Genomic DNA, 18,041 nt, shown 5'->3' with positions numbered 1-18,041 from the left:
AAGATGTATCTCGGTTTTAAAGAACGGAAGAATTTGAACCGTTCCATTTTAAGTCTGAAAGGATTGGTGTTTGTGATGGGGACAAATGATAACCCCTTATTTAGAATGTTCTCTTCATCTTTAGACAAAGTGTGATTGGTAAGATTAAAGACTATATTCTCCTCTGTCTGTGTCTGGTGATCTTGTTCTTTACATTTGCCGCTCACACGCTTTTCTTCTTTTTTTCTCAGTAAAAGCACTTGAAATTATCTCACTTTTTGACGTTTATTCGTCTTTTGTGGAGTGTGCGGACTCTTTTGAAGTGCATATATCAGAGAATTTGGCAGTACATCCAACCGGCCTCACAACCGCAGACCACGTGTGACCACACCAGCCCAGGACCTCCACATCCGGCATCTTCATCTCCATGATCGTCTGAGGCCAGCCACCCGGACAGCTGCTGCAACAAGCGGTCTTCATAACCAAAGAATTTCTGCACAAACCGCCAGACACCGTCTCAGGGAAGCTCATCTGCATGCTCGTCGTCCTCATCGGGGTCTCGACCTTACTGCAGTTCGTCCTCGTAACCGACTTGAGTGGGCAAATGCTCACATTCAATGGCGTCTGGCACTTTGGAGAGGTGTTCTCTTCACGGATACAGGGCAGTACAGGGCAGATGGCAGACAGCGTGTATGGCATCGTGTGGGTGAGCGGTTTGCTGATGTCAACGTTGTGGATCGAGTGGCCCATGGTGGCGGTGGGGTTATGGTATGGGCAGGTGTATGTTATGGACAACGAACACAGGTGCATTTTATTGATGGCATTTTGAATGCACAGAGAAACCGTGACGAGATCCTGAGGCCCATTATTGTGCCATTCATCCACGACCATCACCTCATGTTGCAGCATGATAATGCACGGCCCCATGATAATGCACGGCCCCATTCTGCAAGGATCTGTACACAATTCCTGCAAGCTGAAAACATCCCAGTTCTTGCATGGCCAGCAGACTCACCGGACACGTCACCCATTGAGCATGTTTGGGCTGCTCTGGATCGGCGTATACGACAGCGTGTTCCAGGTCCTGCCAATATCCAGCAACTTCACACAGCCATTGAAGAGGAGTGCCAACATTCCACAGGCCACAATCAACAACCTGATCAACTCTATGCGAAGGAGATGTGTTGCACTGCGTGAGGCAAATGGTGGTCACACCAGATACTGACTGGTTTTCGGACCCCCCCCCCGGACCCTCCCAATACAGTTAAACTGCACATCTTAGAGTGGCCTTTTATTGTGGCCAGCCTAAGGCACACCTGTGCAATAATCGTGCTGTATAATTCGCATCTTGATATGCCACACCTGTGAGGTGGATGGATTATCTCGGCAAAGGAGAAGTGCTCACTAACACAGATTTAGACAGATTTGTGAACAATATTTGAGAGAAATAGGCCTTTTGTGTACATAGAAAAAGTCTTAGATCTTTGAGTTCAGCTCATGAAAAATGGGGGCAAAAACAAAAGTGTTGCGTTTATAAAAAATTTCAGTGTAATAACTTGAAAAGCATCACTGAAATTCCTTAAGCTGGACTGTGATGCTATTTTCTTCTGGAAACAAACTTTTTTGCACTATTTTCCTGTTATCTCTGTAAAGCTGCTTTTAAACACTCTGTACTGTAAAAAGCGCTATATAAATAAATGTGACGTGACTTGACTTGATTATAGGGTAGTTCTACACACACACTGCCAACACACATTTATGTTCAAACACCATGTAAAAGTGAATTTTGCATAATAGGTGCCCTTTAAAAAAATTAAATGACGTGTATAGGCAAAAACCATGGGATTTTTTTTTCATTCACCAATTAATATTTGGGTTTCAGGTTTTCTTTTTACCAAAATTTGTATAAAGACGATTCTCAACTATGTTATGAAAGATATAACAGAATGAATTGATACACCATTTTACTTTATGCAATATCTGGGTTAAATTACCATAACTGAATATTCCCATTCAAAACAATGTATACACTGTATCTAATTTGCATATTAATGTATTCTTGGGGCAACATGTAATGAAAAAAGAAGTGAGTAATAATTGGTAACATTTTAATTATTATATCTAATATTTCATAGGAATATTGATATATAATTTCTTGCCTTATTCACTTGTTGTGTCTCCCAAAATGCCTGATAAACATGATTTAAGTCCTGGTGTCCTCTACTGGGGACATGTATGAAATCAATGCCCTGTTTTATCATATTTCCATAAGAGTGCTACATTTAATCACTAAACTAATGTCAGTTATTTTTAAAGACCAAGAAGAAGTTCTTTTTATGGTGAAACCTTCAAATATTTGGTATCTCTGAAAAGCCCTGAATGTGCTCTTTACAGGACACCCAGAGTTATAACTGAGACAGGTGTGGTGTCAGAGAAATTCCCTAAAATAATGTCCACTACAGAGGACAAAAGTCTATTCCTGGGTCCCATTTATACGTGCGATTTAATTCCCTAACAGTGTGAAGACCAGTATAGTTTATTTTATGAACTGGTCAGAGCTAATTTTCCTCGCATGTGTCGAGCGTCAGCGTGAGTGTGTGTGCAGCGCTTTAACAACACTAGAGCGCGCGCGCGTGCCGCGGACAGTGACGCAGACTGATGCAGTTCAGCTGCAGGAGTTACTGGAGTCTCTGTCTTATTCTGTGTGCTTATACACACACTCCTAGTGTAGTGCTGCAGCTGATTTCAATGATCATTCCGTCCATCTCTGTGAATAATGTACAGGTACAGGATGAGTGACCGCGGCCAGATGCAGCTGTTGCGTGCGCGTGTCCGTGCAGACCAGATGTGCTTCACCAAGACTTCTCCAGGAGGAGACTTCATCTGATCCGCTCGGGCGCTGGGTCTGTCTGTAGCCCCGCCTCCTGCAGCTCAACTGTATTTATAGCTTATTGCACCAGAGTAACAGTCATCAGCGCAGTGTATCTGCATTCACAGGGACTCAGAGGAGATCCACACACGACCAGCATGACTGAGACTCACTCCGACTCCGAGCCACACACGATCAGCATGACTGAGACTCCCTCCGACTGCGAGCCGACTCGTGCCGCGCCCGCGCCGGAGGAGAAGCAGCAGGAGAACGGCGGCTGTGGAGTCTCCGAGAGCGAGGACAAGGCGCCGGCGGAGTTCGAGCCCCCGGAGGGCGGCTGGGGGTGGGTGGTGATGCTGGCCTCCATGTGGTGCAACGGCTCGGTGTTCGGCATCCAGAACGCCTTCGGTATCATGTTCGTGGCGCTGCTGAAAGAGTTCGGCTCCGGGAAGGAAGACGACGACGACCTCCGCTTCAGAACAGGTAACAGCCATTTCCGTGATCCACAGCGCGAGCGCGAGCGGGGCGCGTGCGGATTCAGAAGCGTTCCTCCACGTGTCGGTGAAGGGGCTCGAGCGCGCGTCACCGTGGCGTGCACTTCTCCTGACTCACTGCAATGATCAGCAGCGAGCCTGAGACTGAGAGAAGTGTGTGGCACACAATCCTACAGCTCTGTCTCACACACACACTCAGACCGAAAGCGCAGTGTTTGAAACACATCAGGGAAAGTTGCCACACTTTTACCACAGTGAATGTTTCTCAGTGCGAGTTTGTTTATTAAAGTTAGTTCAGTTTTTTGGCTACACTTTATTTGGTAACACTTTATTTTACAGTGTCCTTGTTCCATATGTTACATGTACTTACCATAGTTGGCCTAATAACAATAAATTGTGCATAATTACATGCAAACTAAACCTCAACCAAATCCCAATCCTACCCTAACCCTACATGTAGTTAATTAATATTACTCAGTACTTAAATATATAGCTACACTGTAACAGTGACACCTTAAAATAAAGTGTAACCCTTGTACCATTCAAATAAGTACTGAGAAGGCTAATATTAATTAACTACATGTACTTACTATAGGGTTAGGGTTTGGTTTAGGTTAATTACTTGTAAATATACATAATTACTATTGTAAGTACATGTAGCACACACCCCTACAAAATCATAGACTAGGAAGAATACACTGTTTATTAAACGCACACAGTGTGAAAACATGTAAAACAAAAGGCCTAAATGGAGATCTGTCTATTATAGGCTTATCAGTAAAGCACTGTGAGGCTCAAACCCATGAAACTCATAATGTTAAATCATTGTTTTGGCCAACAGAAACAAACCCTGAAAACTTAGTCTGACTTGAGTTTGTCGTGAGACAACAGTCCAACTATTCATTACAAATGTGCCTTCATGTATTAATGTATGTCAGTTATTGTATAAAAACACTGCAAACTCATGATTATATTGGTGTTTTAGTTCAACCAGTTTAGTTTTAGATCCACTGGCAGATAAACTTTATCAGCGATGGAAATGAGTGTGTGACCTATAAACACAGTCCTGTGCTGAGCGATCAGAGAGCCGGATCGCTGTCAGGTTTCTGTTATTGAGCTGAATGTAGTGAAATGAGTCAGTTTCTGCACATCAAACTGGTTCAGGACGATACGCTTTGTTTGATCGAAGCCCGTTTGACTGATCGTGGCAGAAGACGTCGACATTGCCTTCTCTCACTGGCGTCACATCAGTGTGTTTCTGTCAATGATTGATTTCCCCTGTAGATGATCACTCATTTACTACCGCTCTACAGAGCTACAGCTAAAGCACACACATGCTCAGTTCTCAGAGTTGTTGGAAGGACAGCCTTTAAAGCGTGTGCTGTAGTTAACAGATGTTATAACACACATAGGGATGTTGTCATGTGTTTATAGCAGTTCTGTGCCATCACAGAGTGCCAGATGATCCTGTACGAGTGTGTTTACGAGACGCTTGAGTGCTGCAGTGATGAAGCTCATCTTCATCTGAACGCTTCTTACGCTCTCGACAGCTCAGCACAAACAGAGGATGATCTGCTCGTCATACGACCCCTCACTGTGACGCTTCTCTAGTGTGTTACGGTCATTAACTCAACGACAGGGCTAATTCAGCTTAAATATCTGCGGTCAGGATTTTGTCAGTCATACGGTCGTCTCAAGGTGCCGTTAAAGATGTCCTGCGTAATGCCTGGTGGAGATTGCATCATCAGCGCCAGCTGTCGCTCGTCGCTCCACACACTCATGCCAGCGCCGGTCAGAGGTCAGAGGTCAGAGGTCCACATCTGCCGTCTGACACAACGGCTCCACACAATCTCACAAACCATAAAAATACTGATTGTACAAACTGTACTTTCATCATCTCTAAGGCAGATTTAGGATTAGGTTTAGGGATAGTTCCATGTTATTAAGCACAATTTATAGTAATTACTATATTAACTACATGTAACGTATGAGAAAGACACTGTAAAATAAAGTGTGACCGGTATGTTCAGGGATAGTATGTAGTTATTACACAGTTATTGTAGTTACTGTAATAAACACAGGTGGGGAACAGGACTAAAATAAAGTGCTACTCTCAGACATTATGTGAACGCTACTTCGGAATGATCTCTGAACGTTCTGAAACTAGTGATAACATTAAATTAAACATTTCATGAGCGGTGTATAAATAATGTTTTTGTGCTAATAATTTGAGAACATTATTAAAGACCAGATAAATGTTCTATTAATGTTACTGGAAGAGCGTTTGTTCATAACTTTGAGAGAATCTTGACAGAATGTTCCCTGTTAGCTGCAAATCTCAGCCGCGCGATTGCTTGTACCGTCGCAAGATTAATGCTCAGCTCTATGGGCCCTATCTCGCACCCAGCGCAATAGAGTTTGTACAGCGTCGCATGTGTCATTCCTATTTCTCACCCGACGCACAGCGGACTTTTCCCTCCACAGACGCACGTCGGTAAATTAGGGAATGAACTTGCGCTCCCGGGGGCGGTTCAGCGAAAAGAGGAGGCGTGTTCCGGCGCAAACGTTCCCTGGTGCTATTTTGCAGTTTCAGAAAACAATTCCGCCACTGACCAGGAGAAACCTCGTCTAAAGTCAGCGGCGCGTTATTCAGATGCTGTTTTAAGGGCGCATGCTTGGCCATAATGTAGCGTGTGCACAACACACACACACTTTGCTTCTCTCATCTACACAAACGCAGCAGTTCACATTTTTGCAAATCATACATTATTACAAGGAAAAATATTCCACATGAGGGAAATCATTGTTGTGTCCATGAAGATGTGAAAAAACAGGCATACATCTAGTTTACACATTTACCCAAATTATCATACGCCTGTTTAACCGAAGCTAATCTGGGTGTGTTTCTCCATCCCCAATGTCACTTCTCTGTGTTTTACGGCCCTGACGAGAACGTCGGTCTCCTCGGCTGTGAACCGCTCCTGGCAAATCCGCCGTTATAATAGCAATCCGCCATGGAACAAGCGCGTCTGCTCTTAAAGGGAATGTGAGATGTCGCTCTGATTGGTTTATTTCACGTTACGCCCAAACCACACCTATGAGTAATGAAGCGACTTCAGACCAACACATTTTAGATTTGCGTCGAGCGCAAGAGTCATTTATCCCGCCGGTATAATAGCAACAGCGCCCAAGATCCGCCCACAAAGTTACTTGCGTTTCGCATTTGATACTTGGGTTTCAGATCGTTAAAATAGGGCCCTAAGTGTGAATATAAGATATTAGGATATAATCTGTGAAAAGCGCTGTATGGACTTTGACTTGGCTAGTTAAACAGATAATGCCTGAATGTTCAGAGTGTCAAACTAGCGACCAGCCAGAAGACCTTAGCAACCACAAGACTCTCAGCGTTTGACTGTCTTGCGAATGTTTCCGATCGGACTGTGCATGTCTAGCTTCTCCTGTCGACATGTTCAATGATGCATCAGTTCAAAGACCCTGTTATGAGTGTCTCTGGTGGGGTTTGGCCCACAGATGACTGGTGTAATGATGTTAGACGTGCACGTCTGTTTCCTCCGTCTCCCTGATGTCCGTCTCACACAGAGACTCTGAGTTACGCAGGAGGCTCATTAGAGAGAGAGGAACGTGTGATGGGCCAGGAGGAGCAAGACAGACTCAAGACTAAAGGCCCTGAAATTCTCACAGCGAACTTACACTCGCTCTTAGGGCCCTTTCACACCTACCTTGTTTGGTCCGGATTTTCTGACTTTTCAGTTTGGTCCAAATCAAAATTACAGCTGTGAAACCTCCCCTGGATCACAGTCCGGACCAAACAGACGAAATTTGGTACGACGAAAAGAGGTAGTCTCGATCCGGATCAAACTGAACAAAGGTTTGGTTCGTTTCTAGTGTGAAAGCATTTTCTGTTTTGTTCGCACTTTCAGACTTTCAGAAGTTTTCCGGTGGTTCCCACTTAGCCCCTAAACAACTGAAGAAGAATATTTATGTGCAGATCTGTCAGTCCTGCCCACAGCGTTCCTTCCAGCTGATTCACACGCGCACACACACACACACACACACACACACACACATTTTTCCTGCGTCCTGCCGGCAACGATAAAATGTTCGCACAACGAGGACGTTCATTTGGCGAATTTGAACTAGCCTCGAGTATAGCTGGTGCTGCAGGGAGTAATGCCGTAATAATAACAGTATAGTGGCAACGATATGCGTCTGTTCATTCATTCTTGTCAAAGTTACCCGCCGACTTGACAATACGCTGACGTCAGACGCACGTCCGTTTACAAACCAATCAATGTCGAGATGCAGCCCACAGAGATGATGACGACAGGACGCAGGTACGTCATGTAAAGTTCTTTAGTGCGCTCGCATAACTGCAATGTGAAACCAAACCAAAACTAACCGGATGTATACAATGTAAAAAAACATGAACTTTGGTTCGGACCTTGGTGCGGACTCTCAGGTGTGAAAACGCCCTTAGTTTAAACCGAGTTTGAAATACGTGAGCGAACACTGTTATCGAACATCAGACACTGCACACACTGCCGAGAGCGACGGTTAGATAAATGTGTAAATACGACCGACTCAACAGACGAAATGAACTGGAAAAGATGTCCACGTGAAAGAAGGCGGAGCCTCAGAGCCACACCCACTATTGCGTAATCTCCACGGACCAATGAGAGTATAAAAGAATTATAGCAGCCGGAGAGAACTTTTCCAGAAAAAAGCTTTGGCTATTTCGAACTCCCAAAACAAACTTCATTTCAGCCTGATTTTGTTCAAAATTACGTTGTTCTTCAATTTCTGTTGAAGTATATCAGGGCCGTAACTAGTGCTGGTCGTGTGACAGTGACAGTTCTCACACATCATGATTACTTCTTATTCATATTATATGCAAATCATTTAGAACAAGTATGCATAAAAATAATTGTAACCTATTTAAAAGGGTTATATGAAGTGTGTTATGTAGTTGTTTGTGCATGTAAAATATCTGCTGAGTTACGAAGCTCAAAGTGTCAAACTTAAAGAGATATTCTTTGTAAAAGTTCCTAAAACGCTTCGTTCAAACACGCCTCCACAAATCTACGTCAGTGTGTGGAGTTTCATAACACCGCCCAAATGTATACGCATATTCTCACTGTATTATTGTTGCCGCCGGAGCCGCCATGTTGTGGAGACGCTGTGTTTTTCATTTGTTTGGCCTTCCGAAAGAGGACACAATTAGAAAACAGTGGTTAAGCTTTATTTACAACACTGCTCCAGATCAGTACTACTAAAATATTTGACTGTGTGCTGCGCATTTGTCGGAGCAATTTCCAGAACCTGCGAGAGTAAAGGCCGGCTGTGCTCAAAGCTGATTGTAGAAAGTGAGGCATTTCCATCTTTGCGAGTACAGTCTGGGCTTCTGACTCACGCCTGTAAGTGTGTTTTCATATTTTAACAATTTGCTACTGACTATTCAAACGGGAGTTTTGAGCAGTATAGAGTAGCGCTTGCATGTCGTTTCTACGATCACAAATGCAGACATGGTTTTATGTTTACGTAGTGTTCTCACACCCGCAGCGTGACGTGTAGAAAGACAGTATAAGTCATTATAATCAGTAGTTATGTCCACAATGAAATACGACCTTACCAATCTGCATTTTCGGGTCAGATTCTGGCTTGAATTGATAAGGTAGAACCGCCATTATCACCTGTCATTATTGCTTTGGGAGATGATGTTCCAGATAAGGTCACAGGTGTGTCATTACAAGTTATTCGGGCCAATCACAATGCAGTGGATCGCTGGCCAATCAGAGCACAGAGAACAATGAGCTTTGTAAAATCGACTGTTTCAGAAAGGCGGGGCATAGAGGAGCAACAATAATGGACAGTGTGTGTAAAATAAAATAAAAAAATTAACCTAAAACCACGTAAACCCATTGCATTAAACCAAATACACGAAATTATGTTCTCTTTAGAACCATCATATGACCCCTTGAAGACATTATCACAGGCTTCAGAATGATCGCTTAGCTGGAATAAATGATTATTAAGTCTTTTGTATGAGAAAAAAAGAAGTGAAAGTGCTTTATTTTTAGTTGACTTAGCAGTTCTAGTGTCCATTTTCAGTCGGAAGTCCTATTTAAAAGTTTGGAATCATCTTTTAATGCCAAACTTCAGGTGTCAAATATTCAATTCAATTCAAATTTATTTGTATAGCGCTTTTCACAATACATATTGTTTCAAAGCAGCTTTACAGAAAGTGCATTTCAGAAATGTACATAGAAAAATACAGTTAGTTAATCATGCATTAATTTAGGGCATAAACATATCGCCAGCGTCAAGTCGTCTCTTCACAGGCTTCGAGTCGTCTCTTCACAGGCTTCGAGTCGTCTCTTCACAGGCTTCGAGTCGTCTCTGCACGGATGTTGGGCTGTAGTTTCCATGGGAGGCTGGATACAAACTGGAGCTGACAATCTGTATTTACCTCGGGACTAGCGTCCCGAGATAACGACAGAAAAGCAGATGGGAAATAATTAGCGTAGCTGCTGTTCATAAAAATAATGCATTCAATCTGATTCAACTGTAGTATAAAAGGTAAGTATTATGTGAATTCTTGGCTAAAGAAATGCGTCTTTAATCTAGTTTTAAACTGGGACAGCGAGTCTGAGCCTCGAACAATATCAGGAAGGCCATTCCACAGTTTAGGAGCTAAATGTGAAAATGCCCTCCCTCCTTTAGTGGACTTAGATATCCTAGGAATGACCAGAAGCCTCGAATTTAGTGATCTTAAAGAGCGCGATGGATTGTAGGGCGATAGAAGTTCCGTTAAATACCCAGGAGCTAAACCATTTAGGGCTTTATAGGTCATTAGTAATACTTTGTAATTGATACGGAACTTTATAGGTAACCAATGTAGAGATGATAGAATTGGTGTTATATGATCATATTTCCTTGACCTAGTAAGAACTCTAGCAGCTGCATTTTGGACTAACTGTAGCTTGTTTATTGAGGATGCAGGACAACCAGCTAATAAAGCATTACAGTAATCTAGTCTTGAGGTCATGAATGCATGAACTAACTTTTCTGCATCAGAAACAGATAGCATGTTACGTAGCTTAGCAATGTTTCTAAGGTGGAAAAAGGCTGTTCTTGTAACATGAAATATGATTTTCGAAAGACAAGTTGCGGTCTAATATAACACCCAGGTCTTTTACTGTAGAGGATAAAGTAACAGGACATCCTTCTAAATTAAAGTTGTATTGTAAGAGGTTTTGTGGGCAGTTTTTTTGACCAATAAGTAATACCTCCGTTTTATCTGAATTTAATAGCAGAAAATTACACGTCATCCAGTATTTTATATCTTTAACACACTCTGTCAATTTAGATAATTTATTGTTTTCATCTGGTCGTGATGAAATCTATAATTGAGTGTCATCAGCATAACAGTGGAAATTAATTCCATGTTTTCTTATAATATTACCAAGTGGCAGCATATATATTGAGAATAATAGAGGGCCCAACACAGATCCCTGCGGCACTCCATAGTTTACTGACGTTATCTTCGATTTTCCCCCATTTAAACAGACAAAATGTTAGCGGTCAGATAAGTACGATCTAAACCAGCTTAATGCCTGTCCATGAACACCAGTGTAGTTTTGTAGTCGATCTAAGAGTATTGTGTGATCTATAGTGTCGAACGCAGCACTAAGATCGAGTAAAACTAGTATTGAGATACAGCCTTGGTCAGAAGCTAGAAGTAAATCATTTGTAATTTTAACGAGCGCAGTTTCAGTGCTATGATGCGGTCTGAATCCTGACTGAAATTTTTCATATATATCATTTTCTTGCAAGAAAGAGCCCAGTTGGGCGGATACAACTTTTTCTAGTATTTTAGACATAAATGGAAGATTTGAAATGGGTCTGTAATTTGCTAGATTATTATGATCTAATTGTGGTTTCTTAATGAGAGGTTTTATCACTGCCAGTTTAAATGTTCTTGGAACATGACCTAAAGATAAAGACGAGTTAATAATATTGAGGAGAGGCTCTTCCACTACAGGTAACACTTCTTTCAGTAGTTTAGTTGGTATTGGATCTAATAAACATGTTGTTGGTTTAGATGCAATGATAAGTTTATTTAGCTCTTCCTGTTCTATAGTTGTAAAGTGCTGTAGTTTTTCTTGAGGGGCGATAATTGAGGCTGAATCATAAGGTGCGATTGAGGATTGAACGTTTACAATTGTGGTTCTGATGCTTTCTATTTTCTCAGTGAAGAAATTCATAAAATCATTACTGCTAAACTGTAACGGGATATTTTGTTCGGGTGACGTCTGTTTATTTGTTAGTCTAGCCACGGAGTTAAATAAAAACTTTGGATTATTTTGGTTATTTTCTATTAGTTTGCGGAGGTGCTCAGCCCTGGCCGCTTTTAGGGCCTTTTTATAACGTGACATACTGTCTTTCCACGCGATTCTAAAGACCTCTAAATTAGTTCTCTAAATATCAAGTATTATTTTCAGTGACCAGTTTTCAGGGTTGTAGTTTTGATCTTTCAAATTTAGCTTTAGTCTCATTTTTGTTTGTGTGGAAATGGAAATTGAACATGGCAAATGTGAATAGTAATCGGTTAGCTGCCATGTCCACTTATTATAATTAAGTAGCTTATTAATATATAATAAATGAACAGTCGCATGTTGCAGTGGCGTATTTGTGCTCTTAGTTGCTGGCGCTCGCTGCTCAATAACATCTGAGCGCGTCTTCATGATCAGTGATGATGATGTTATTCTGTGTGTCGTGTTTCCTGATCATGATCACACAGTTGACATCATCACAGCATCACCGCCAGAGAAACGTGACTGACACGGGTTTCGTTCGTACAGTAGCGGCTGAAGACTGTACATGAGCGGCAGAGTCTCGCACACACACACAAACACACACACACACACACACACACACATTCGCAGGAAGGGTTTCCTCATCTCTCCAGATATTGCCTCAGTTCATCTGCAGTCTCTGTCAAACATGTATTAGTCATTAAACGTTTCTGAAGCAGTTTCTCTTGAAAATATAAAGTACACTAATGTCATCAACAGTAAAGGCTAAAAGCAAGACCATACATGATGCTACACAGGCTCACTGGAAAAGTCCTGGGGCAACATTTTTGCAAAACGCAAAACAAGTACCAATACATTCATTTGACTGCAGTTTCTGACAGAAATGAACACTAGAGGCAGCACTCGTTCTCACACACACTTATGATTACAGGGGCAGATTATGAATTAATAAAGACTTGTTTTCACACGGCTCCTTGCACAATTATGTTACGACCTCAAAACGCATTTTACCAAAGTGCATGATTTGTAAACAAATATATTTTGGACTTTGCATCACTTAACCTGCTTCATACTGATGTACTAATGTTGCTCAGTAGCTCAGCTGTACTTGTGAAGCGGAGAGATCGGGCCAAAGAGCTCAAAGACAAGAGTTCAAAACCGGCTAAAATACCATGGTTACGATTGCGTTTTTATGTCACATTTGCTTTTGTTAACACTATCGGGGAGGTTTATGTTTTACTGTAGGTGTGTGTTATTTTATAATGGAGCATTAATATTTTAGCGCCACTCACCGGACATTTCAACTCAGAACTGCTGATACGCACAAACTCCAACGTAATAAAACGCTGCCATATTCACGTTCATCTGTTCCGGATAAAACTAAACATGCTTTTAGACCCACTGGACATTTCACTTTTGAAGCTGTGGCGAAACGTGCATATGTGAGAATATGAGACGAAAACAGCCTGTCATCCAGTCCTCTAATCAGCTAGTCTTGTCTAGTGCTAAACTCTTTTCATACCCCACATTAATCCCAAAACCATCACAGTGTGGATTATACCATTTTAACAAACTAAAACAATCAACAGGTTAGAAACATGTCAGATTTCCACATTAACAGATTTATGCTGATTCTAAGCGATTTGTGTTGATATTATGATTATTTAAATACAATCAGATAGATGCAAATAGTTAATAGACTATGCCATGATTCGTTGTGTGCAGAAATCTTTGGCAAGCTTTTCATTCTTGTATGACTGACAATTTTGCATCACATTAAGTTTATGAGTTTTAGTTCAATCCAAATGGATGCTAATTTTATATGCAATTCAAATTAATTCATAAATCTTACACTTGGGCCTAAATATTGTTTTGATCAGCGTGTGATGGATTAGGTTTTCCTCTGTTTGTTAGCGATTGACAGCGGTGATTCAGATCACACAACCATAAACCAGATCAGTGTTAGATCTCCAGCAGAACCTGCACAGATAGTTCATCCGGCTCTCCGTTACGGCTTCAGTGATTCTGCTCAGCCCAGAGAGGGAAAGACGATGATTATTATTGGTCACGCAGTGCAGTAGAAGAACGGTCAGTACCTCTTGACGTGTGTGTGTTCTCTGTGCTGTGTGTGTGTTGTGATCCACAGCGGAGGCTGTTTGAGATGGACTGTTGTCAAGACTTTCTATTGACATTACCTTGACAAATAAAAACACAAGTCTGTCACTCCAGCCTCACTTCATGCTGTGAACTCCAAGCTTGCCCAGTGGACAAAACATATCTTTAACGTTCCCATTAAGTTATGCAAAGGTTATTTCTTAATGTTCTCTGAATGTTCAAATGTGTTCATTTTGAATGAACGGAACATTCTAAAACTAGTAGTAAAAAACATTAGACAAAAGTTCAACTAAGTTGCGTCCAACAAAAACTATTCATAGATTTAAAAAAAGTTCCATGAACGATGTTTTTGTGCTGATATTTTGAGGACATTATTAAAGGTCAGATAACTTTCCAGAATGTAAATTCTGAGATGTTTTCTTCTATCGAGTTAGACATTCACGTGGACGTGCCCACGGCCCACAACTCTTCAACGTTTACATTCGCACGCAACACACTCTCATAGCCAGCGCTCTGTCACTCAGCGGACTGGCCTTGGTGCTATCTCAGCGAAGCAGGAGTTAGAGATAGACGACACGTGCAGCTCTGCTCGCGGCCGCACATGTCAGTTAATAGTCAACAGAGCGTTTGATCTGTGTTGACACATGGGTTAGGTGAAGGTTCCTGGCAGATAAACTGGTAGGGTAAACAGGAACCGTGAGGACCATCCTATAGGAGCACCAATCGCTGCGACTCTAGAGAGTGGCAACATCACCCTATAACCCTCTGTGGGAAAGCCAGGGACCGGCTGGAGACTCACAGCAGATGCGCAGGGCCTGATAAGGCTGTCCATAACTGAGCTGCGTTCAGGCCTGATAAGGGCTCCACGCGAGGAGCTGAGCTCAGATGCGTTCAGAACTGGGTGAGATTCTGTGAGCAGGATTACTCAAAAACAATTCTTTGAAAAATAGCACAGAGTCAGGTAAAACAAAATATAGAACCTTTATCGTAGCTCGTCAAGCACTGAATACGTGAGAAATTATGAAGTGCAAGACTCAAAGTTTACTCAGAATTGAAGACTTGTCCTCTGAATCCTCCAAGGAGAATTCACTGTTTAATAATAATAATAATAATAATAATAATAATACATTTATTTTTTAGGCGCCTTTCAGATCACCCAAGGTCACCTTACAACAACAAAAAATAGAAGTAAAAATAGTATTAGCTTAAAGTTTATAGGCTGACTTGAAAAGATGAGTTTTGAGAGTGGCTTTGAACTGTGAAATGGAGTCTATGGCACAAATATGAGGGGGAAGAGAGTTCCAGAGTTTTGGTGCAGCATGGGAGAACGCTCTTGCTCCCACTGTGGAGAGTCTGATGTCTGCGGTTGCCAGTAATCCTGCTGATGATGAACGGAGTGAGCGTGGGGGTCTGTAATAGTTCTGTGATATATGAGGGGGCGAGGTTGTGCAGGGCTTTGAATGTCATTAACAAGACTTTGAAGTTGATTCGTTGTGATATGGGGAGCCAGTGCAGTTGAATCAGCAGGGGTGTGACATGGTCGGTAGACTTACGGGTGATGATGCCTGCAGCTGAGTTTTGGAGAAGTTGGAGCCGGTGGAGTAATTTATTGGGGATTCCTTGCAGGATCGCATTGCAATAGTCGATCCGAGAGGTCACCAGGGTGTTGACAAGAACTTCAGTGGAATGTTGCGAAAGTGAGGGACGCAGTCTGGAGATGTTTCTGAGGTGAAAATAAGCCGTCCGACAGACATTATTGATGTGGTTGGAAAATGAAAGGGTACTGTCCAAAATAACTCCCAAGGCTCTTTACCTGTTTAGAGACTGGTATGACATCCTCCCCAATGGAGACTGATGAAAGGTTGGATTTTGAGAGTGTGGATGGAGTGCCAATGAGCAGTAGCTCTGTTTTGTTACTGTTAAGTTGGAGATAATGGGTGGTCATCCATGCCTGGATGTCGTGGATACAGGTGGTGAGGGTGTTTGGGGGAAGTGTGGCAGTGGGCTTGGTAGATACATAGAGCTGTGTGTCATCTGCATATGAGTGGAAGTGAATGCCATGATGTCTGAAAATATTGCCTAATGGAAGAAGGTAGATGATAAATAAAAGTGGCCCCAATACTGACCCCTGTGGAACTCCATGTTGGAGTGCTGAGCTCTCTGACTGATGGTCTTCAATTTGAGCTCAGCACTCCAACATGGAGTTTCTTCATCTAGTCTCAATTACTAGTCTATTATAGCACTGATAATAAGTGTGAGAAACACAACAGTTTGAGAACCAGATATAACAAAAAGTACAAATAATGTTAGACACTATTGATGGTTAGTTTTAGTAATTTACGCCTCAAATAGTCACCAAGTAGTCATGGGAAAAAACTAGGGATGCACCAAAATGAAAAATCTGAGCCGAAATTGAGACTAAAAATGGCTTTAAAAAATAATAATAATTAATTTCTTATTTGAAATTAGTTTTTTTTTTATTGTAATTTGAGTTTTTAATGAAATTCATACATTTTACTGAATCTGAATTAAAAAAATGCAAGCCACTTAAAAATAACCACTTTTATTTTAAGTAATACACCAAAATTGGACAGAAAATATATTAAAATAATATTAAATATCAATATATTAATATCAATATATCAATATATTATTCCTCATTCAGTTCTATGCAACAGAATCAGATTTAACTAGGGCTAAAGGTTTATCTAGTCGAGTAGTAGTAGTCGTTCGTTTAAGCCATTAGTCGATTAATCAAACATTTATATTAATTTAATTACTTAAATATTTACTGGGGGGCGAAAAAAATATGCCTTGCACATTTAAGCGCAAACGTTAAGCTTGCCGAAAAGCAAAAGTAATGATTATGAGATGAATGTAATGAAATGGACTAAACAGAAGAAATGAACTGGAAATCCTCAAAGAAGGCGGAGCCTCAGAGCCACTCCCACATATGTAAATGCCACTGACCAATGGTAGTTCGAAGGCATTTACCAGCAAGCTCTTACTAACTCTTGAAGAAAACTTAGTTTTGGCATTCTTCGACTTCGCTTGTATATCGTGGCCTTTCCTCTGCGAGTGGCTCTTCATGCTAAACCCTCCAGCGCTGAAATTACCCGTAATATTTCCCAGCTGTCTGCAGTCGTTCCCCTAGAGAATCCCACATAAAGCCTGCCAGTGCCGTCCTGCAGATGTACAGCAAATGTTCCAGTGAATTTTGCAAAGTCATCACGAGGAAAGTATCAGAATTGTCCAGGCAGTGTCCCGGTGTTTCTGAGGAGGAGGTTAGGAAATGCCCAGACGGAAGGCCTGTGGTGCGGTAATGAGCGTAACCCCTCTGTGATCTTCAGGAACAGCCTGAGGCCGGTGGATGAAGCCTGAGCGCTCTGAAGCGCAGATGAGAGGATGAAACGGCCTTGTAAACCAGACTGAGAGTAAATCCATGAGGCTTCTGTTAATGCTTCACGCCGCTCTGGCTGTGTGTGTGTGTGTGTGTGTGTGTGTGTCGGTGCAGTGCAAACCAGCATTTTCGAAAACTTGAGTTATACGGCCTGTAGATGTTTCTGTAAGTGTAAGCAGATGTGTTTGTGCCAGTCTTTACCAGTTGTTTCGTCAAGCTGATGTTAAACAATGCTTCCGCTGCAAATCTGCACATACATATCCCACCAGTTCCTACAGGAAGTAGAATGGGAATAACAGGCAGTGGAATATACTGAACTGGAGAGCAATGTTGCCCATTGGCATTTTATCTTTGTTAAAGCATTATATCCTTGAATCACAACATTACAAAAGTTGATGTGAAACTAACAAGTATTTGAACATCAGACAAGACAAAAACACAAGACTGTATACACTCAAACATTTTTGTCAAAACATAAGATTTATGTATTTGAATTGCATTTAAAATTTCCATTCATTTGGATGACATAGTTTTAACATAAATTAATAATCTGAATGTGATATTTTTCAATCATGTATAAATGAAACTGATAACATTTATGTAATTGTATTAATAAACTGAATGTGGTTCATATTTGTCAGTCATACGTAAATGAAACGGGTCAGATTTATGTAATAGTACACAGCAAAACGCCCATGTTACATTAACACTGCCCAGTGTTCACATGTGCACACTACAGAGTTGAAGCACCACTGAAGCAGTGTTGAAGTTAATGAGATAATTAACTGATGATTGAGCATTAATGATGAACGCCTGCTGTTAACAAGCAGAATCACTGAAGGAAAGAG

The 18,041-nt window shown here is 41.5% G+C and overlaps 2 protein-coding genes across 2 annotated transcripts in view; both read left to right on the top strand.

The window, feature by feature from the left end:
• rpf2 (ribosome production factor 2 homolog) overlaps window positions 1–18,041 on the top strand; it is a 223,885-nt gene that overhangs the window by 23,967 nt on the left and 181,877 nt on the right. The gene's annotated exons all lie outside the window — the stretch shown is intronic.
• Window positions 2,170–18,041, top strand: part of slc16a10 (solute carrier family 16 member 10) — a 47,906-nt gene continuing 32,034 nt past the window's right edge. Inside the window, exon 1 of the mRNA XM_084091610.1 lies at window positions 2,170–3,331. Coding sequence (XP_083947736.1) covers window positions 3,007–3,331 — 325 coding nt within the window. The 5' untranslated portion in view covers window positions 2,170–3,006. The remainder of the gene's footprint in view (window positions 3,332–18,041) is intronic.

This window comes from Abramis brama (genome assembly GCF_963993115.1).
Source record: "Abramis brama genome assembly, chromosome: 18".
Lineage (NCBI taxonomy): Eukaryota > Metazoa > Chordata > Actinopteri > Cypriniformes > Leuciscidae > Abramis > Abramis brama.
Note: the sequence above shows the minus strand (reverse complement) of the source record. Positions and strands in the feature narration are given on the sequence as shown.